Source organism: Pelophylax lessonae (genome assembly GCF_965119305.1).
Source record: "Pelophylax lessonae genome assembly, chromosome: 4".
NCBI classification, from domain to species: domain Eukaryota; kingdom Metazoa; phylum Chordata; class Amphibia; order Anura; family Ranidae; genus Pelophylax; species Pelophylax lessonae.
The window spans coordinates 153,261,815-153,283,839 of NC_138771.1; the positions used below are offsets into that span (position 1 = coordinate 153,261,815).

At 42.8% G+C, this 22,025-nt stretch overlaps 1 protein-coding gene across 1 annotated transcript in view; it reads left to right on the forward strand.

The window, feature by feature from the left end:
- LOC309552567 (uncharacterized protein) overlaps nt 1–22,025 on the forward strand; it is a 113,776-nt gene that overhangs the window by 19,701 nt on the left and 72,050 nt on the right. Inside the window, exons 4-11 of the mRNA XM_082253517.1 lie at nt 2,836–3,009; nt 3,673–3,747; nt 6,453–6,511; nt 9,350–9,513; nt 9,629–9,767; nt 11,640–11,762; nt 12,084–12,200; nt 15,146–15,272. Of these exons, the coding sequence (XP_082109643.1) occupies nt 2,836–3,009; nt 3,673–3,747; nt 6,453–6,511; nt 9,350–9,513; nt 9,629–9,767; nt 11,640–11,762; nt 12,084–12,200; nt 15,146–15,272 (978 nt within the window). The remainder of the gene's footprint in view (nt 1–2,835; nt 3,010–3,672; nt 3,748–6,452; nt 6,512–9,349; nt 9,514–9,628; nt 9,768–11,639; nt 11,763–12,083; nt 12,201–15,145; nt 15,273–22,025) is intronic.

The following is a 22,025-nucleotide window of genomic DNA, read 5'->3' on the forward strand; positions in this document are numbered from 1 at the left end:
CCTGTACACCAGGGATATGCAAACTGTGGCCCTCCAGCTGTTGCAAAACTACAAGTCCCATCATGCCTCTGCCTCTGGGTGTCATGCTTGTGGCTGTCAGAGTCTTGCTATGCTTCATGGGACTTGTAGTTCTGCAACATCTGAAGGGCCACAGTTTGCATATCCCTGCTGTAAACCATGCTCAATTAGCCACGTCCACTTCCACTTTGGGCATAGTGATCTGCCTGCTACCTCACCACTTTAAAAACTGCTTTTGTTAGATAGTTTTGTATATGGAGCAGGGCAAGCCACATAGGTTTCTAGAAGCTGAGGGTCTGCTAAGTTCCTATGATGTACAGTAAATGTGGCTTTGTACATACCTTCATAATTGAAAAAGAAGTAATAAAACTAATGCATAGTAAGACATTACAGTTTACTGTTTACTGAATTCAGATTACTGACATAAGATTTTTAAATTGTTCTTTAGCTATTTTGTATTTTACTTCTACTAATTTAGACCACCAAGATACTTTCTGATACCTGAATGGATAACAGCTATTTAGAGCAGAAAAAAGGTGTAAATGAAAACTACAGGCCTTACAAAAGAATACACTAAATGCATAGAAAAATGTAAAGAATAATTCAAGGTATCGGCAGGTTATACATAGTTACATATGAGCCCATTTAATCTCTATAAATTTCAGCAGGGAGTATGAGATGGGAGCCATGAATCCTTTGTCACCATCTTCAGCAAATATAGGTCCAGGAGAGAAGACAAGTGGCCCTGTCTAAAAATACAGACAGAAGTGCATTATTCATATCCACTACACAATTTTTTCATAATACTGCCTTACAAAGATAGAGGTGGAACATTGTACCCACGAATACTCACTAGCTCCTTTCCTGTTGTGATGTTGACCAAGTATTTAGGGCTAACACAGACATTAAGACCATCATGAGACATGAAGTTACATGGGAGGAATTGTGGATATTGGTCATCTCCATCCAGCACAATGACCCGCACTTTAACTGTAGTGCGTTGACGTTCTCTGGTTGTCATCTCCTATTGAAAATACAAAGGAAATCATCTATTGTACATTCGATTTGTTTCACTGATATTACCTCAGGGTTACTTACTATGGTTGTTTTAGATATAATCAGCCATTTGTTTGGGTCATTTATGGGCTTTCCCAGTCATTTGTGGCTCACGGAGTCCTGCTGGAATATCACACAGGTAGGAGGGAATATGCAACAAGAGCAGGTACATGTTATCAATTGTTCACGGCTATCTTCTTCATGCATGTGCTGTTTTCAAGTATCTTTCAGATTTGGGCATGACTGAACAGATTACAGATTGGGCTACCCACTTCAAAGTAGTCAGGGACGTGCGGTGAGGTCAGTGACTGGTGAAGCACTGGCTAGTATCAGAGCCAGATACAACCCCCACATTATTTAGTTTGGACCAATATAACTAAGTATATGACATACATGGCCAATGCTACGAGACATCACTACTCCAGTGATCTCCACTTTCTTCTGGGTCCTGTGCTGAGCAGCCGGCCTGATGCCTTGTGAACACAGGAGGTTGAACGCTCAGCATGGGCAGCATTCAGAGAATGCTTTACATTTTCTGAATGAATGCGAAGCGTTCACTGATTGGAGAGGTGATATCACCACCCTGCCTCTCCACCTTATCCAATCAGAGAACACTTTGCATTCATTAGGAAAATACAAAGCATTCTATGAATGGCACCTGAGCCAAGCTGCTGACCTTTTGTGTTCACAAAGTAGAAGAGCTGCTTGGCGTGGGGCACCGAAGCAAATGAAGTAGCAGTGTATACTTCAGTGATTTCCAGCTTCCAGCGACATCGGCCAGGTATGGTATATACATAGTTACACTGGTCCAAGATGGACTAATGTAACTCTGTGTAATATGCCGATGGCTGGATCTCAGGATTCATCTTTGCTAAGGAGGTTGTACATGGTCCAAATAAAATGGCTATGTTGCCACCTAGTGGAGCTTTGAATAGCTGCAAGTCCCTTCTCTAACCTCCAGCATATAGCATCCCTTGCGTTATCTCTCAGAAGTATGATATATAAGCTGGGAATTTCACACATCTATAGTTTACCCAAACATGCACATGTGCAGAGTTTAAGAGTCCATTCACATTAGCACGACTTGTCAGGCGACTTGTCAGCCTGACAAGTCGCGGTATGTCGCGGTCCATTGGTTAGCACAGGACCCGTTCTAATAGGAGCGACACAAGTCGCTCCGTCTTAGAAAAAGGGTCCTGTACTACTTTGGGGCGACCTCGGAGCGACTTGCATAGGCTTCCATTATGTGACTTCACAGGTCGCCCCCCAAAATCGAGTTGCGCTAGTCTGAATGGGCTCTAAAACCTGTGTGAACAAAATATTTATGCAAATAAACAACTAGCAATGTTTTTTTTTTTTTCTTTTTAAATGGCAACCACTCAGATCAGTTTATACAATAAGGTGCACATGAGCACTGCTGTTTGAAAAAAACAATAAAATACAAAAAAATCCCCATCACAGTTACAAGATAGTAAGTAACTTTATCAGTCACCTTCAGTACATAATCTACTGTGATAATGTTTCAGATGTTCATAAGGTTGCATGGTCAATGTGAAAAAAATTGTGATCATGAACAGTAACCATCAAAATACAGAAAAATTAATATTACAAATTTGAATGATACCTATAAAAATATAGGTGATAGTTATAGATAAAATGTGCACAGATCAATTCATTCTCTGCTGTCATATACCCAATGGAAACAAGCAAAAACGTGTCCCCATTTGCATTCATTATACATCATGTAAGTTCTTATTTCAGGTCTACTGGGATTTCCAGCTTCTGGACTTCAACAGAGATTCCTCGTTGAGTTTAAGCGATGTTAAGATTCTTCTACAGAGAGCTCAAGAATCCCAAATTACTTCTCATTCCTGGGTGGACTTCCTAACACAGCGGCAAGAAACTTCAGGCAGAGTCACATGGTCTGAGTTAGAGGTAAGCAAAGTGATTGTAGCAGTGTGAAAAAGCTCAGTTTTTGTACTCATGCAAATGCTCTAATACTAAAACCAATACCTTCAAGTCCGCAGACTGTAACCACTGCCTTTATGGAAAGACAAGCAGGGCAGGGCTGGCATTTAATCCAAGCAGCCCCTAAGTGGACTGGAATCTAAGCTATGGGGGCATCTAGTGATCAAACAGGGGAACTACAACAGCTCACATCCATTGCTCTGCCCTTCAGAACTTATACATTGAAGACGTTTAAAGCAAATATGTAACAAAGATATTGGACAGTTCAAACTAAGGAAGAGTAAAAGTATTTATAAATAGAAGTTAACTGGTAAAAATTGCATGTGAAAAAGTAGATCCAGAGCTATAGACAACTGAAGCCCATTCGTGTAATGGGTGGCCACATTGACCAGTAGGGAAGTTGGGAGAAGAGTGAAGCTTAAATTTACAGAACAAAAGTAAACATTTCCATATATCTTCAGCTGCATGTTCCTTTGGTACCATTGTCATGCAGTTTTCACTGAAGGCAACCTCTGCTTATGCACTTTGTCATCACATTCTTACTTTGAGGTTTCACAAGTTTTGGGTTTTAAACACACCTAGGCATTTTTCAGTTACAGGCAATGCTTCAACAATGTCTCTATTTCCTAGGCATGGCTCTTTGAGAAGACTCCACCATCCAAGAATGAACGAACAAGAACAGCTTTAGGAGCATCAAAAGGCCAGGTAATGGCCAAGAAATTGGTTTTAGTCTACATAATTAATTAATGTAAATTGTTTGTGCTGTGTCATTTAGTTAGTAGAAATGCAAAATGATGTAGGAATGCCATACCTTACTTTTCTATAGAACTGTTTTAGGCCTAATTCAGGTTAAATTATTGGTGCCCATTTTTACAAGCTTTTTACATTGGTACATGTAATGCAGGAGCTCAGTAACATAAAAAATAAGCTGTGCTGTATCTAACCCCATACACATAGGACTCGCTTTTATAGACAATGAATAAGAAAATCTATCATTGGCATTACGTTTCACATTTTTTTGGGGGGGGTTTATAACATGGAAATACAGATCCACATAACATAAGTATTGCATAGTATAGTTTCCATTAATGAGTAGGCACATAGTAACAAAATAGGATACCTCTGATGTTTTAAGTCTAGCTTTCATTACAGTCAAATACAAAAGTAGCTTCTTTAAAGGGGCAACAAGGTACAGAAGGTAATATACATGGCTATTTACAATGCCTCAGGGCTGTTTAATGCGTTCCAACACAATCAAGTCACACTGAAGTAGAAAGTAAGCATCATAGCCTACAGCAGTGAAATGGAAATGTATTGCTGTGTAAAGAACAACAGGTGTGTATCCATAGAGAAAGTAAAAGAGAGGGTATAGGGGGTAAGGGTAAAAAAAAAAGGGAAAGGGGGGTTTGGGGAGGAAACAAAAACTTGGGGAAAGGGCATCATTGGCATTATGTTTATAATGCAGTGTTATCTTGATAGAGTTACAGGGAACTCGTGTTAATTTATGGATGTAAGTAAAAACACCTTTGTAAATATTGTCAAGGGCCAGGAGTAAGAGGGTCAATGTGGCTCAAAACACCACTTTGATAAGTCTGTGTTCTTTAAATCTTCTTTAAGGAGATTATTACAAATATAAAATAAAACCCTTTGTCTGACATTTTGAAACATTAGAGAACTTCAGAAACCCTTTAATGAGTCCAGGGCCGTTGCTAGCCTATTTGGTGCCCTAGGCAAGTCTAGCTTCTTGCCCCCCCCAACCCCCCCAAAATATATATATATATATATAAACAATGATGATCCCATTATATTAAAAAAAAATTATATGATTTGCAGTCAAACCATTGTGTAATTCTAGTGTCAGCGAGCAGGTCCCAATATATTGAGGCTCTTCATCTCTGTATCTTCAGCCTGATGAAAGAGCGCGCCTGCCCAAAGACAGCACGGGTTGCTCTGATTCCAGTGACGTCATCCCGCTTACGCTGCAGGACACGAGTGCACTCCAGTGCCATCTTAAAAAGTGTCTGGATAGCTTTACTAAACACTCTGCCGTGTGGCAGCAGACCCTGGTGGCTCCTCGGGGGGTAATTCTGCACAGCGTCCTGGACCTATACCTTTCTGATGAGCCTATCATCTACCTTGTTATGTGAATTGCCATTTGGCATCTTTTGATAAATAAAAGAATATTACAGTTTACACTTGGAGGTGCTTTTCCCCTTGTTTTTTGCAAACCAGAGGCTGTGGCTGCGCCCTAGGAGGCTGCCTAGTTTGCCTAGTGGTAGCTCCGGCCCTGAATGTGTCGGTGTGACTCTAACCATTACACATGTAGAAGAATTAGAAAGAATTAAAAGCAATTTAAGACTTGTGATTAACCGCACCTTATTCTCAGCATGGAATAGCTAAACAGATGTGACTAAGGAAAAAAAAAAGCTCTGCTTCCAAAATCCAGTAGAAGCTTTCCTCACATTATGTGTCAGTCAAGAGGATGCAATGGTGGGAGCAGGTACAGGCCTAGAAAGGTTTCCACTGCTTTCTAGCAAAGGTAAAGCAGGATGGGCTTAGGCAGTTAAACAGTATTTTCCTGACCTTAAAGAAGAGATTTTCATTGTTCTGTTCTTCAGGGGACAAGGTACATGTAGTGTTTGCCCCATGTTTCTACTTGGTTTAAAAGTCTAGATATGAGGTCACTTTGAAGTGAGAGTTCTTCTTTGATATGGGTTATATAACTAGCTCTACCATTAACTTTTACTTAAAGTGTTGCTAAACCCACTACAGTAAATTCAGTCTGTATATGCAGTAAAGCATGCTTGTTATACTCACTGTGGAACTTAAGGGGCTAATCCTCCGTATTGTGTAAAAGGCTGTTTGATCCTGTCTTCTCTGATCCTCCCCTTCTTCCACTGTCCCAAACCATCTCCTGATAGTACAGAACCTCAGGAGCAAGCTGCACATGCTCAGTTTGTTGTGTATTTATAGAGAGGTTCTTTTTTTCTTGGGAGAGTGCATATGATCAGCACAGGGCCAATCAGCACTGTCCAAACAGATGGTCAGGGGCCCCGCAGCCTCATAGGACAATCAGGAGAGAACGAAAACTCCTCCTACAAGCATTAAACAGACATTCATAGAAGTCACAAGGCTTCTCTAACTGCTAATGAGAAAAGGTATTTAGCAGTTTATATTTACTAAAATATTTGCATTTCCATGTTCTGTGTACTGTGGGAGAACAGATGTAGTGAATGCAGGCTCCTGGGTTTAGTAACACTTTAAACTATAAGAGATAAACCACTTGTTTTTGCATTAATATTATTTTTGCAAGATTCCTCAATTTTATTGACACATCTGTGATTGCATCAACTAATTGATCTTCCCAATACTTGTTTAAGACTTAAATGTAATTGCATTTTTTCCACAAGCTTGATCAAGTGCAGTATCAGGAAGACTTAAAAAAAGAGAAGATGAGGCTAAAGATGCAGTAAGTAAATAAAAAAAAACCTATCCTGTTGCTAAATTCAGCATATAAGGCTCCGTTCACATATAGGCATTTCAGATCGCGGGCAGAATTGCCGCAATTCTGCCCGCGATTCCCAAATATTGCAAGTCGCGGGACGCCCGAGCGATTTCCATGACTTGCAATGTCATCCCAAATCCGGCGCGATTCTGCCACGATTGTCACCCGACAAATCACGGTAAAATCATGCAAACAGAATTGTGGGACACCTGACGCCCAATAGAAGTTCAAGAACTTCTTTTGGGCATCAGGGGTCCTGCAATTCTGTTTGCGCTATTTTACCACGATTCGTCAGGCGACAATTGAAGCAAAATCGCGCCATGTTTGGGGTGCTATAGCAAGTCACGGGAATCGCTCGGGCATCCTGCAACTTGCAATGGTTCGGCATCGCGGGCAGAATCGTGGCAATTCTGCCTGAGATCCGAAGCGCCTATATGTGGACTGGCAGTCACGTTTTTGATTCCATTTTGTCTGCAGATAAACAATTATATGTTACTGATCACTAAACGGGGGGATCAAATACACATGTGTCCTCTGGTATTCCATTAACATCATCTTAAGAGTTTTAATATTATCCTAATCTAAACAGTCATAAAAATGTACTTTTTGCATACCCTCCCATCAATCTGAGCAGTATCCAGCAACACTTCCTTGCCCACCATCACAATTCTGCACAGCAGGTGCAGGGCAGAAGAAATGACCGCTTACAGTATATGAATTAATCAGCAGCCAGTCAGCAGTTTAGTAAGTGTAGTCTGTCACTGTAACTTATAACCATTCCAAATTCTGAAGCTGAAGCCAATTAGGAAGTTCTGATACTGTCATGTGACAGTGCCAGCTCTTTCCTGATTGGCTTCAGTTCCAATTTACAGTAATTTTTTCATTTGAACACTGAGAGTGCACCAGCTGATTATAATGAACCAGTGCCTCCTATTCAGAATCAGTCTGCAAAGGACATAATGAAACAAACTGCTATTTCTTCAGAGCAACAAAGTGTAGGAATCTGCTACAAAGTTTGTTAAAATTCCTGCAATGTAAATAAATCACCCAGAGGGGAGTGTTTTTTTTTTTTTCTCAACAAAAGTGGACCTACTTCTTTAGGCCCAACCCCCATCAAAATGTTTTATTTTGATCTGAATAGAGTTTGGAAGGGTTGCATGATTTTTTTTATTGCTGTTTAGGTCCTTGATGGGAAGATTTACCCTTATTTCTGTCAAATATTTCTTCAATGGAAACAAAGACAAAAACATGTTTCATAGAGTGGGGGAGAGATAGTGCTTCGGAAATAGTTTTTTTTAACTGTCTGTGCCTTCTTGTTCCTGTGACCACCGTTCATCTTATTTCTTCTGTGGGTGTAGCCCCTTCTTAGGTTTAGGGAAGGCTGCTAGGTAAATTTGGTTTGACTTCACCTAATCAGGGGATCAGGGGTTGATTGGTTAGGGCTGCTCAGGTTTTTACAGGCTGCTGCTCTGCTACTTTCCCTTGTATTTTGGAGTTTTCCAGAACATACTGAGGGAGAACAGAGACTGCAGTCTGAATATTTAGGGGACTTCCACCAATTCCTAGGAAGGTGTGCCCAGATGGTGGAGGAAGAGCCCTAAACGTGTGTTAAAAAGGGAGCTAGCAGCATGCTGGTGTGAGGCACCATTCCAGGGTCCAGCCTGCTGAGAGGCCTTGCCCTCTTGGTCAGAAGCCATTTTAAAGATGCTGAGGTCCTAGGTAGGCTTAGCTGGGGGGACCCATTTGCAGAGCATCCCAGGAATCCAAGGGGTCAGGAAAAGCTCATGGGAGGAAAGCCAAAAAAGGAAGCCGTGGGAGAGAGCCCAAGTTGTCCAGATACTTATGGCTCGTTTCCACTGAGCTTTCTGGTACGGTTCGGTTCGGTACGGTACGCTATTTATGCCGTTTTCCATTATGAATGGTACCCTAATTCCAAACCGTACCGTACCACTTTTTTGGTACCCTTTCGTTGGGGTACCAAGCACATTAGACCCATACCAACAGGGTGGAGCTACACTCTGCAGAACTTTGATTGGTTGACAGAGAATCCTCTATCACAACTTTCCTGCTACACCACGCCTATCATGAAAGCGTACTATTGGCAGTGGAAACGCAATGTGTACCGTACTGTACTGAACCGAACCGAACCGTACCGTACCGTACCACTCAGTGGAAACGAGGCATTAGTGAGTCTTCATCTCCCTCATGGGGAAAGAGCATGGTGGATATCGACAGGAGGCAACTGATTAAGTACAAGACCCGAGTGCTGCAAGAGTGACTGTGTGGTGCTGTAGTCTCTGGAAGAGGATAGGTAACAGGCAGCATAGAGATTATTTGGGATTTTCTTTTTTTCTGGGAGAAGTACAGCCATAAGTTGTGCCAGTACTATTTTCGAGTGTTGTACAAGTGGAGCTGGAGTTGTACAGATTTTAAGTGTTGGGCATGAGCAGCCAGAAATTTAACAGTCCTCAAGTTGTTTAAGTTCAAGTTCTACAGTTACAGGGTATCCCATGCTCCCTATCTCCCATCCAAGTTCATAGTTTTCCAATAAAAACACAAAAACAAAAAACTCTAGACTGTATTTTGGGCCAGATTGGCTGTGTGTGCACGAACGGAAGGAAATAGGCCCAGACTACCAACAGCTCTTTACAGAGTGTGCTACATGGGCATGACAGGTTTGTGATGTGAAAGAAAATCTCCTCAGTGGGGCTACAGACTGAAATAACAAAACAAATGTTAACTCTTCCAAACTTTGTTAAAAATTGTAATTATCTGATACTGAGATCTCTTTTTCTTTGACAGATGGGATTCTGGAGGTCTAGTAGACTTAATTAGAGCTGCAGAGGAAACTGATAATGAAAGGAGGCGCCACACCATTAATCAAGATGACTTGACTGAAGCAGTAGAGCTTAAATATGCAGTATTACGTGAGAAGCTGTTTTGTGACATGTTACAGGCTCATTATGGTACGTTGATTTTGTACATTGAATAGTATTGTAGCACATCACTCATCACCTCATGTAGTGCTTACAGGCATCAGTACCTGCTATAATTTAATTAAGTACGTGCTATCATTTCCAGGAGCACAGGTCTGGGCTTCAATGGATGCTGGACAGAAGGAGAGGAATTTGAATGAGTTTAAAATGCTGGCACAGTTTGGTTTGGAGAAAGGAAGTGAACTGGTATTATCCCAACTCCCTGGGGCAACACACAACTTTAGGTAAGCGGAATATAAAAGACAGAGGACAGTGTACTAATTATTTATAAAACATAGTGACACGTGAGCAAACTAAAGAGAATTCCACACATTCTACTCTTATTACACAGGTGTTTATATGGAACATATAGTAATCTGCAGTACTATGGTTGTCATGGGGCAAGGCTGCAATTGGAACTTTAACTTTAGTTCCCAGCTCAGACTTGATGAGCTATGACATGCTTGAGTTGCAAAGGTAGGAGCTTAGACTCAAATTCTTGTATCTGTAGATGGAAGTTAGGAGGCATGGATAATAGATGGACAATAAAAAGAAAAGTGAAAAAATATATACAGGTGCATCTCATAAAATTGGAATATCATCAAAAAATTAACTTATTTCAGTAATTCAATTCAAAAAGATAAAACTCATATATTTTGTATGGATGTGTTATACACAGAGTGATATATTTCAAGTATTTCTTTGTATTACTTTTAAAGATTATGGCTTACAGCTAGTGGAAACCCAAGATTCAATATCTCAGAAAATTTGAATATTACATAAGACCAATACCAAACAAAAGGATTTTTAATACAGAAATGTTGGTTTACTGAAAAGTATGTCTATGTACAGTATAGCATGCACTCAATACTTGGTTGAGGCTCCTTTTGCATGAATTACTGCATCAATGTGGTGTGGCATGGAGGCGATCAGCCTGTGGCACTGCTGAGGTGTTATGGAAGCCCAGGTTGCTTTGATAACTACCTTTAGCTCATTTGCATTGCTGGGTCTGGTGTCTTTCATCTTCCTCTTGACAATACCCCATGGATTCTCTATGGCGTGTAGGTCAGGCGAGTTTGCTGGTCAATCAAGCACAGTAATACCATAATCATTAAACCGCATATTGGTACTTTTGGCAGTGTGGGCAGGCGCCAAGTCCTGCTGGATAATGACAATCAGCATTTGCATAAAGCTGGTCAGCAGAAGGAAGCATGAAGTGCTCTAGAATTTCCTGGTAGAGAGCTGCGCTGACTTTGGACTTGATGAATGCAGTTGACCAACACCAGCAGGTGACATGGCTCCCCAAATCATCACTGACTGTGGAAAATGTTGCATGATGCGCAGCCCTCTACCAGGAAATTCTAAAGCACTTCATGTTTCCCTCTGCTGACCAGCTTTATGGAGATGCTAATTTAATTTTCCAGCAGGACTTGGCACCTGCCCACACTGCCAAAAGTACCAATACCTGGTTTAATGATCACGGTATCACTGTAATTGATTGGCCAGCAAACTCACCTGTTGTCAAGAGGAAGATGAGAGACACCAGACTGAACAATGCAGACGAGCCGAAGGCCGCTATCAAAGCAACCTGGGCTTCCATAACACCTCAGCAGTGCCACAGGCTCATCGCCTCCATGCCACACCTCATTGATGCAGTAATTCATGTAAAAGGAGGCCGACCAAGCATTGAATGCATACGATACTGTACATGGATGTACTTTACAGTAAGCCAACATTTTTGTATTAAAAATCATTTTTTATATTGGTCTTATGTAACATTCTAATCTTCTGAGATACTGAATTTGGTTTTTTACTAGATGTAAACCATAATCATCAAAATTAAAAGAAAGAATTGCTTGAAACATATTGCTCTGTGTGTAACGCATCTATATAAAATATATGAGTTTGACTTTTTGAATTTAACTACTGAAATAACTTAGCTTTTTGATGATAATATAATTTTTGAGATGCACCTGTAGATATAGTATGTTCACACTAATAGACATTCATCAAATTTGCTTTCTAAATTCTACAGTGGCACAACATTTTTGAAAAAAAGTACTGATGGAATACCATTGTTTATTCAGATAAAAAAACAAGATATCTGTAATTTATAGAGAGGAAGACAGCAACTGTAACTGCGAAGAGGTATCACAGATTTGGCCTGCAGTCCAGGGACTTAAAGAGCTTCAAAGAAGACTAGAACTGGAACGGATGACTGTGGCTGCTGAAGAAGGAGGGTCAGTGGATTAAATAGAACAAGATGTGTTGGTGGCAGAAAGTGTGTAAAGAGAAAGGATAGGTCTGAAAATTTGGTACAAGAGGAAAACTACAGAAATAATACAAATTAAGAAAAATGTGCATTCTGTATTTAGAAAAATTCAGAGAATTTAATATGTTCCAAAGATGATGCATAGATGTATTGGGCTCAGCAAAAATTCAACATGCCTAGCATATACTGTATAACTAGTATAATAGTGTTTGTTCTTCACATGTTCTTTACTTTTGGATGTTTTTCTCCATTTGACTTTTGATTAGTTATCCCTTTTATTGCTCTACAGCAGTCCAAGTCCCCCTGAACATCAATACTTTCTTCTGTTTGCCCAGACAAACAGAGTGAAAATGGAAAGCAACTTTAGAGCTGCAGTGCTTGTGGTGGAACCACACTGGGAAAACAGGTAAAATATGATTCTTGGTACTACTGTATGCGTATTGCAGTGGATATACCTCTATAACTCCCTTATATTGTGTTTTTTTTACATTCGTTGTTCTGTTGCAGTAATATATAGATTCTTTATAGTTCCAGAAACAATGGTTTATTATTATTTCAGTGCTGAAGTAATGCTATTGTAGGGATGTGGCATTTTTCACATTTTTTTTACATTTTGTGATCTTGTAGAGAGCTTTAGCCAGCTTAGCTGTGTCTGTTTTTTAATCATGGAGTATATTATCTTATCACTTGCTTTGTGAGTATTCCCCAGTGGGATCTGCTAGAGATATCAATTGGAGGTAAGGATGTTAACCACTTGCTTACCGGGCACTTATAGCCCCTTCCTGCCCAGGCCGATTTTCAGCTTTCAGCGCTCTCATATGCAACACTGTACCCATATTAAATTTTTTATCATTTTTTTTTTTTTAATTTTATTTCAATAAATTTTTATTCAAGAATAACAAGTACAGACAAATGCAAAAATGGTACAGAAATGAAAACTGATTCAATACAAATGTTACTTGAGACAGGTAGTACAGTATAGTGTGGTGGGTATGTAGCAAACTATGCTTGTATATAGTATCCAGTAGCGAGTCAGAGCAAATGGAACCATACCTCGATCCAGAAAAGCCTAAAAAAGTAAAAAAAAAGAGGGTACCCGCTAATAGGCGACGGGAGCGACCCCCACCACGGTAGGGCACCACCCTCGAGACACCCCAAAAGTTAGCAAACTGTGTCCCGGAGGAAGTGCACCCAACCTCTATTAGTGAACCATGTGGTATCCCAAACACGGGAACTCCAGAGGAGAACTGGATAGAGGTACGTTATACCCAGTCCTAAGCTAACCTAGGAAGGGACCCGTATTCCATATCTTAAGTATAAATAGTAAAAGAGAAAATTCTAACAATTCAAAAACCCATCCCAAGTAATCGGCAGGGACTCCGGTTCCGAACCTAGAGACCCCACCAGGTATAGTCATTAAGAAAACATTAGAAGTACAGCAATACCAATATGAGAGCAAGAAAAGGGAAAAGAAAGAAAAAGAAGAGGGTAGAGGGGACAGAAAAGGAGGCTGACTAGCAGCAAGGACAGAGAAAAGATAACAGGAGGAAGAGCAAGAGGGGGTAGAGGGCTCCAGCGATCCCACCTCGGCTAAATGGTAATATGAACGTAGGCCGCCCAGGGTTCCCAGATTCATTCAAATTTCGTTCTGGAGTCATCAAGACTGCTATACATCTTCTCCTGCGCCATTATCCATGAGATCTTACGCTTAGCCAAATAGAGCGGCACAGAAGGCTTTTTCCAATGCCTGGCTATCGCCATTTTGGCACCGAGGAAAATGTAGAAAACGAGGGCCTGGGTGTGTTTGGGAATGTTAGGAATGCGCTGACTCAAGAGAGCATGCATAGGGGATGGATGTACCACAAGACCAGTAATTCGCCTTTCCATACCATAAATGCGCCCCCAGAACGTCCTCAGTTTGGAGCATTCCCAAAAAATGTGTAGAATAGTACCCACCAGGTTGATTTTTATCATTTTTTTCACACAAATGGAGCTTTCTTTTTGTGGTGTATCCACTGGGTTTTTCAATTTTTGCTAAACAAACAAAATAAGACTAAATTTTTTGAAAAACAAAACATTTTTCATATTTTGTTATAAAATTTTGAAACAGGTAATTTTTCTCCTTCATTGATGGGCACTTATGAGGTGGCAGTGATGGGCGATGATAGCCTGCACTAATGGACACTGATAGGCTGCACTGATGGGCACTGATGAGGCAGAACTGATGGGCGCTTATAGGTGGCACTGATAGGCACTAATGAGGCAGCACTGGTGGGCACTTATCAGGAGGTACTGATGAGGCTGCACTGATGGGCACTGATGATGAGGCACTAATTGGCAGCACTGATGGGCACTGATAAGTGGCACCGGTGGGCACTGATCAGCAGTACTGATGGGCTCTGATAGGTGGCACTGGAGGGCACTGATTAGCAGACCTGGTGAGCATTGTCCCTCTAACAGAAGTTGGTTAATGGTTTTCTTTGGTATCCAAAGTTGGTTAATGGCTTTCTTTTGGTATCCAGCTTTTGTTTACTTCCCTGATCAGCTGTCATTGGCTGACAGCTGGTCGTGTGGTAAAGGACCGGCTGTGATTGGCCCTTTACACCCTGCTCTGTGATCAGCCGAGGACCAAGGACTCTGTGATCACAGAGCGTGCCACCTGCAGGGGGCACGCAGGCTGTGCGAGAATGGGAAGATGTCCATTTATGCCCTCCTGGCATTTTAGGTCTGTAGAGCTTTTGGCTATAGTTCAGGCGCCAAGTGGTTAAATAACTGGCCAAGCAGTATGCTTGTGGCCTTCTGATGCATGCTGAGTGTGTCATTAAAATGAGACACTTCCAGGCACATGGTCTTCCCTCCTGTGCATTTATCCTGTGAGGATGCAAGTGTAACAAATGTCTGGTTCCTAGGCCTTAGGGCCTAAGGATCTGGACCACTGCAAGGATCTCCCTTCCTGGAAAAAACCCTTGATACTGGCTGCAATGGGGTTCTACATGGACTTAGAGAAAGCAGACTGCTGCAGTACCCCACAATGGAGGTGGTGAGAGTGAGTGACTGATTGGGAAAGTAACACATGGACCTTTGCAAGTTGTCCTGCCTTAAATACTAAGAATGAGATACCAAAAGAACTTTAATTGTCAAGGAACTAATCTTAAGTTCGTAGAGCTCTGTCGTGCTAGAATGCTAAAATTGCTGAAACAAACAATACTTTCCATATGCTACAGTGGGATCCAAAAAGCTAGAGCTGTAGTCATCCCTATGTGTCTGAAGATATATTCTCAGAATTATGTCATTTCTGTGCATAGGAAAGAAACAAATTTAGAACCAGTCACCTCCTCATTTAAATCATAGGTTCTGGGATGGGACTCCTATGTGTCCAGGGGCTTGTTATGAAGAACTTGCCCATATTCGACTGACTACACGCCAAAGGATAAAATCCAAGCTGGAGAAACCTAACTTGCAAAAAATGTCCATAGAGGTAAGACCATTTTTTCACATAATTTTGACATGTGCCAGCTATAATTCAGTAGGTAAACATTCCTAATGTAAGTAATCAGAGTATTCTGTTAGTTACATAGTTACATAGTTAGTGAGGTTGAAAAAAGACATCAGTCCATCCAGTTCAACCTATGATGTGTGTGTGTGTGTGTGTGTTTGCTGTTTACCGTATTCTGTATACCCCTTTATTTTGTGGTCTTTAAGGTGCCCATCTAATAATCTTTTGAAACTATCGATGTTCCCTGCTGATACCACTGCTTGTGGAAGAGAATTCCACATCCGTACTGCTCTGACAGTAAAGAACCCCTTACGTATTTTAAGGTTAAACCATTTTTCCTCTAGTTTTAGTGAGTGGCCACATGTCTTATTGTATTCCCCTTCTGTGAAAAGTTTGTTCCTTTTGCTAGCGTCACCAGTACAGTATTTGTACATTGATATCATATCCCCTCTCAAGCGTCTCTTCTTCAGAGAGAATAAGTTCAATGCCTGTAGACTTTCCTCATAGCTGATGTCCTCCATTTCCCTAATTACTTTTGTTGCCCTTCTCTGGACTCTCTCCAGTTCTAGCACATCCTTTCTGAGGACCGGTGCCCAGAACTGTACGGCATACTCCAAATGTGGCCGGACCAGAGTCTTGTAAAGTGGGAGAATAATCTCTTTATTTCTGGAGTGAATTCCCTTTTATATATATGCCAAAATTCTGTTGGCTTTGCTTGCAGCGGCTTGACATTGCATGCCACTGCCAAGCGTATTGTCCACTAGGACCCCCAGGTCCTTTTCTATCTTACATTCACCCAGAGGTTCCCCCCCCCCCCCCCCCCCAGGGAGTAGCTTGCGTTTGTGTTTCTGACACCCAAGTTCATTACCTTACAGTTTTCAACATTAAACCTCATCTGCCATGTAGTTGCCCACCCCATTATTTTGTTCAGGTCTGCTTGTAAGGTTTCCACATCCTGCATAGAAGTTATTGCCCTGCTTAGTTTAGTATCATCCGCAAATACTGAGATTGTGCTAGATATCCCCTCCTCTAGATCATTTATGAATAAATTAAACAGGATTGGTCCCAGGACAGATCCTTGGGGGACCCCACTTTCCACACCTGCCCAATCCGAGTACTCCCCATTTATCCTCTGGACTCGCCCCTGGAGCCAGTTTTCTGTCTAGGTACCCACCCTATGCTCCAAACCTACGTACCTTAGTTTGTACAGTAAGCGTTTGTGGGGAACTCTGTCAAATGCCTCTGCAAAGTCCTGATAAACCACATCCACAGGCCTTCCTTTATCTAGATGGCAACTCACTTCATCGTAGAAGGTTAATAGATTGGTCTGGCAAGAACGATTTTTCATGAATCCATGCTGATTACTACTAATAATACCATTTTCATTACTAAAGTCTTGTATATAGTCCCTTAACATCCCCTCCAAAATCTTGCAGACTACTGATGTTCGGCTGACCGGTCTATAGTTACCCGGGATATATCTTGGCCTTTTTTTAAATATTGGTACCACTTTGGCTTTTTTCCAATCAGCTGGCACCATTCCCGTCTGTAGACTATCCGTAAAGATCGATAAAGGTTGATAAACTAATAGATATTGAAGGTCATTATGTTATTGTGAGCTGTCAATTGTTCCAATTGAAATGTATACTTATTGCTGTATATGTACCACCACCTTTTAATACCACAATGTTGAGAACTATTTTGATGTACCAGCTGGGCAGCCCAGATATTCTTCTTATATTGGTAGGTGATCTAAACTGTTGTATAAATCCACTATCAGATAAGCACCCCACCCCTCCGTCAGCTGGTTGTAGCATTTGCAGGACGGCACTATTGAAATTTGTTGAGGAGGCGGCTGGGCAGATCCATGGTGCTGCTGCAACCCTCAGCTAAAACAATTTTACTGTATTTCCAAGACATATATGTCCCTCTCCAGAATTGTCTTGTGCCTCTGTATGCCCTCCACTATGCTTTATATAAAGGACATTCAATACGGGGTATGTGGCGTGTCAGATCAATCCCCCCCATACTGGTACAGTTAACCAATAGGCCTGCAACATCCTTACCAAAGGTGCCATGGAAGCTTAATGCCTTTTGGCTGTCTCTATTTTAATCTCATAATAACGGCCCAGATGTCTGCCTTTTGGCAGGATCACTTGCATCATCCTGATTTAGCCTCTACCTTGGATACATTCAAAGCCTTCTTGAGAGGCATTTTAATTGCTGAGGTAAAAGCTGTTAAAAATGCTACAAGTGCCCAAAAGGGATAGGCAGTGCAGCTGGTACGTTGCCTGGAAGCGGTATTTATTGATGACCAATTAGAGTCCCATAGGGAAGCCTGGGTGGCAGCTCAAGAAGCCCTGGACTGAATTAATACATCAGGGGCTGAAAGAAACCTTTTTTTTAGCAAATTAGCCTTTTATGAAGAAGGGGAGCAGACGGACACATGCTGGCCAGAATAGTACAGTCCCAGCAAACCTTGCTCTCAATTGGAGCTCTGTGCACACATATGGGGGGGGGGGGGGGATAGTTAATACCCCAGATCTTATCATGCAAGAACTGGTGGACTTTTATTATACACTACATTGCTTCCAACTGGACTGCTCCCTCACTGACCTACAGGATTTCCTTAGGGGGATAGAGTTGCCCAGCTTATCTGCATCACAGAGACAGATGCTAGATGGTCCTATAACATTAGAGGAATTGCAGAATGCCATTAGTATTTTTCCTAAACACAAAGCGCCAGGGGATGATGGCCTCCCCAGTGAAGTGTATATGCAGTATGGGGAAGTTATTCTGCCACACTTGCTTAAAGTACTCAATGCGGCCAGGGAGAGGAAGTCCCTTCCAGAGTCCATGACTATGGCCAACATAGTTCTTCTATTGAAACCAGGGAAAGATCTGCTTGACCCAGGCTTCTACAGGCCTGTCTCTCTCTTACAGACTGATGTAAAAATCTTGGCCAAAGTCCAAGCTTCGAGACTGAATGGGGCTGTCACCTCTATTACCCATGCAGATCAGGCTGGGTTTATGCCTCAGAAGTTGACTGAGATCAGTTTGTGCAGGCTGTTTCTCAACCTACAATCCCTGGCTGATAATATTGGAGACAGGGCCTTTCTGCTGTTTGATGCCCATAAGGCCTTCGATAGCATTGAGTGGCAATACCTCTGGGCCACAATGGCTAAATTTGGATTTGGCAATATGTTCCTCTCATGAGTTCAATTGCTGTACAAATGCCCCAGCGGCGGTGACTAGAGAGGCAAGGCGAGCTTCACAACCCTTTCCATTGTATAGGGGTACCCAACAAGGGTGTCCGCTGTCCCTTTTTGCCATTGCCATTGAGCCATTGGCAGCTATTTTTCGCTGTAACCCGCATATTCAGGTGTTCCAATATGGTGAGATTCAAGAAAAAATCATACTTTATGCAGATGATACCATGCTGCTCTTGGGAGATACCTACGAGTCCTTGCGGGAAGCTATGCCAGCCATATCCACCTTTGGAACATTTTCAGGATTGGATACAAATCGGACTAAATCATCCATAATGTTGATAGATGGATCTCCCAATAGCCAGGTATCCATGCTACAAAATATTCCATTAGCCTCCTCCTTTAAATACTTGGGAATTTATACCATAAATAAGCTCTTAGATTATATCTCCCTTAACCTGTCATTATTATTAGAGCGCAGCTCGGAGACACCGGTAACATTATGGAGCGAGATAACACCCGTGCAGCGTCCCCTTATGAGGAGGAGTTTCTCTGGAGGTTGCAGCAACACTTGGTCCAACAGAATGGGCCTGTATCAGAGGAAGCCATACTGGACTGGAGAGATTTTACTCGAAAGGAAATGTGGTATGAGGCCTTAGACGATGCGCAGTGGAGGCGGAGAGAGAACCTTCCCAGCGAAGAACAGCGGTTCCAGGTATACGTTGCCCTGCGGTTACCTTTCCTAGGACAGCAACCCCTGGATGAGTGGGTGACAGAGCTCTGGAACCTGATTTGGAAGGAGTTGTGGCTGGATGATGCTTACCGGGCACTAAAGTGGTACGCCACCCGGCACGACCACTGGATGGCTGACAACAATATGCCGGAAGGGGAGGACTATAGTGGGCCGGGCTTGCTGTGGGAGGCCTTTGAAGAGAGGGACTTTGGATGTCCAGCAGAGTTTCGGCACTGGGAAAACCAGGACACCAGGGAAGCCCTACTGGGTCTCCCCAAAGCGGATGAATTGGGGTCAGACCTGATTCATCTGGTCACAATGGAGTGGGAACTGGAGCAGGACTACCTACGCCTGCTCTGCTCCATTCCACACCAATCTACCCTGCAATCAGAGTCCTGGGTGGCAGATCCAGACCCACAACCCTTCAGTTGGAGAGACAGTACAGACTGGGGGTACTGTGAAGACCCACCGATGGCAGGTGGAGATGGGACCGAGGTCTCTCTACCGGCCCTACAGGGAGGTTGGGCAGCCGGCCCAGATCCCCAGCTACAGCAGGAGTTACAGGGAGCCGAAGGTGTCGTCCTTCCTTCCAAACAGCAGTGTACCTTCCAGGGAGAGGAGAAAACTATTCCTTCTTCCCAACCACAGGGAGACAACAGCCCTGACCCCAATGGTACAGATGGGACCGCGGTCTCTGCACCAGACCTACAGGGATGCTGGACAGCCGGTCCAGATCCCCAACCTACCCCGCAGGAATACCAGGAGGAGGAGGTAGGCGATCCCTCCATTCTACAGCAGACCCCCAACCAGGTCCTGGGGGTAGTAATCGCCAACCCCAACCCAGCAGAAGAGCTGGCAACAGGGCAGTGTGTTACCAACCTCTGCCCAGCACCCACAAAAGCTACAGTCCTCCTTTTTACACCCCAAGGATGCTGGACAGTCGGCCAAGATTCCCAAAAGCATGAGGAAGTAAGCCCATCCACCCTGTCCTCCCTCCAGCAGCTGAAAGGAATCCTGGGAGAAAGGCCAGTTCATGCTTCTTCTCCACGGCAGGGATGTTCTACAAGAGTGGCAGAGGTTGGCTGGGTGAGTGACGTTCTGTTCCGGACAATTTGTTTGGGGTACTGGGTGGGTGCAGACATTGGGAGGGCCTGTGGAACACAGCCTACCTTAGAAAGGTTGGAAAGTGCTTCTCTCAGCCTACTAGGCTCCTCTTATGTCTAAATCACCCTGTGTCTTTTAGGGACACAGGGTGCCCAAGAAGCCCAGTCTGGCCTGCCCAAACCAGACTTTCACAGACTGAGCGGCTATGAGAGCTCCATGCGCCTTGCCAAGACAAACTTACAAACTATGTGGAACTTTGTCAAGGAAGCTGCCATGATGGATTGACTCTTTGGGACATGTTACCCGACTAACTCAGGGACAGACCGATTGGAGGTCTAGTGTCTGGATTAGTCTACCTTTGGGGGGAAGATATGTGACAGTATTCACCGTCACTGGAATTTAAAGACGGATAAGTCATGGGGCTAATGGAGTCTTGCCTCTATCCTGGGAGCTAAACCTTTATTCCTGTAAACTGTAAGGTACAGGAAGTCCACTCCTAATATGGTCATTCCAGGAAGTTCTGAGGAGACGGGCTGTCTGAGGTGGCTCCATTCACCTATTGTTAACTGTGCTAATGAGCTCACCTTTGTTCTGTCTGTCTGCTTTAAGAGAAACGTATAGGAATGTGGATTAGATGCTAAGGGGGAGGGGGGATTGTATCGCATTGTATATTTTGTACACTGTATGAGAGTGTAAAACTCTGTTCCTATTGGATGGTGAATATTATGTTCAGTCTTCAACAAGGTCCATCTGGGTGGTAACTTTGTGGGTGAAAACTGTATATAAGTCGTGTTCAAAAAAGTTGTGCTGAGTTCATTCAACCTCAATCTAGAGTTCTGTCTCTTATTGGGGGATATGCTGCAAGGGATTGCTCTGGTCCTCCATACTCCCTTAGAGAATCACTGAGCTCTTGTAAGAGCTTGTGTAGAGCTTGTTCTGCTGCACTCTCTGGGGAAAGAGAGGTTCACCCACAGGAACCTGGAGCCTTGTCGTAGGTCTAGGGTGGGTAGGAGATTGCGAGACCCTAACCAAGCTGCGGCGGTTCGTGGGATCTGAAGTGGTTACGGTGTCTGGTGGAGTGCTTGGAGCCCTCGGAAAGCACTAGGAGCATCTTTCAACGGAGGTACCCGGTCCGGGGTGCCCTGTTCCGTTACAATGTGTTTTTATTATGTGCAGATACGGCATGCTTTTAAAGCCCAAATGGGCTGGGAATCATAGTTACAATCACCGTCTCTCATTTTTAATTACGTGGCTGAAGGCTCCCAACTTTAAGGATTTATAACAAACTGTTATTCTATGTTATCATCCATCTTCTTATGAGGCTTTCCTGTTGGTGTTATGAGCAAACGTGAGAGGGACATAGGCGCATTTGAGGAAGAACAGTGGGAAGAAGCCCTACAGGCAGTACACTCCTGCTCTCTCAATGTCACCCAGCACCTGACCCAACTTTACATTTACTTACACCTCACTCCTCACTCTGGCGAGACTGTGAAAACTGGGAGTGTGAGATGACCCACTATGTACCAGATGTTCTAGGGACCATGGAGACTTAATTAATCTTCTCTGGAGATTTCCAAAACTGCACCTTTATTGGACTGGGGTAATTAATACTATTAATAGAGTATTCCAGATAATAACCCTATTGATCCCAGGCCTTGTCTACTGGGTATCCTTGATGGCATTCCCATT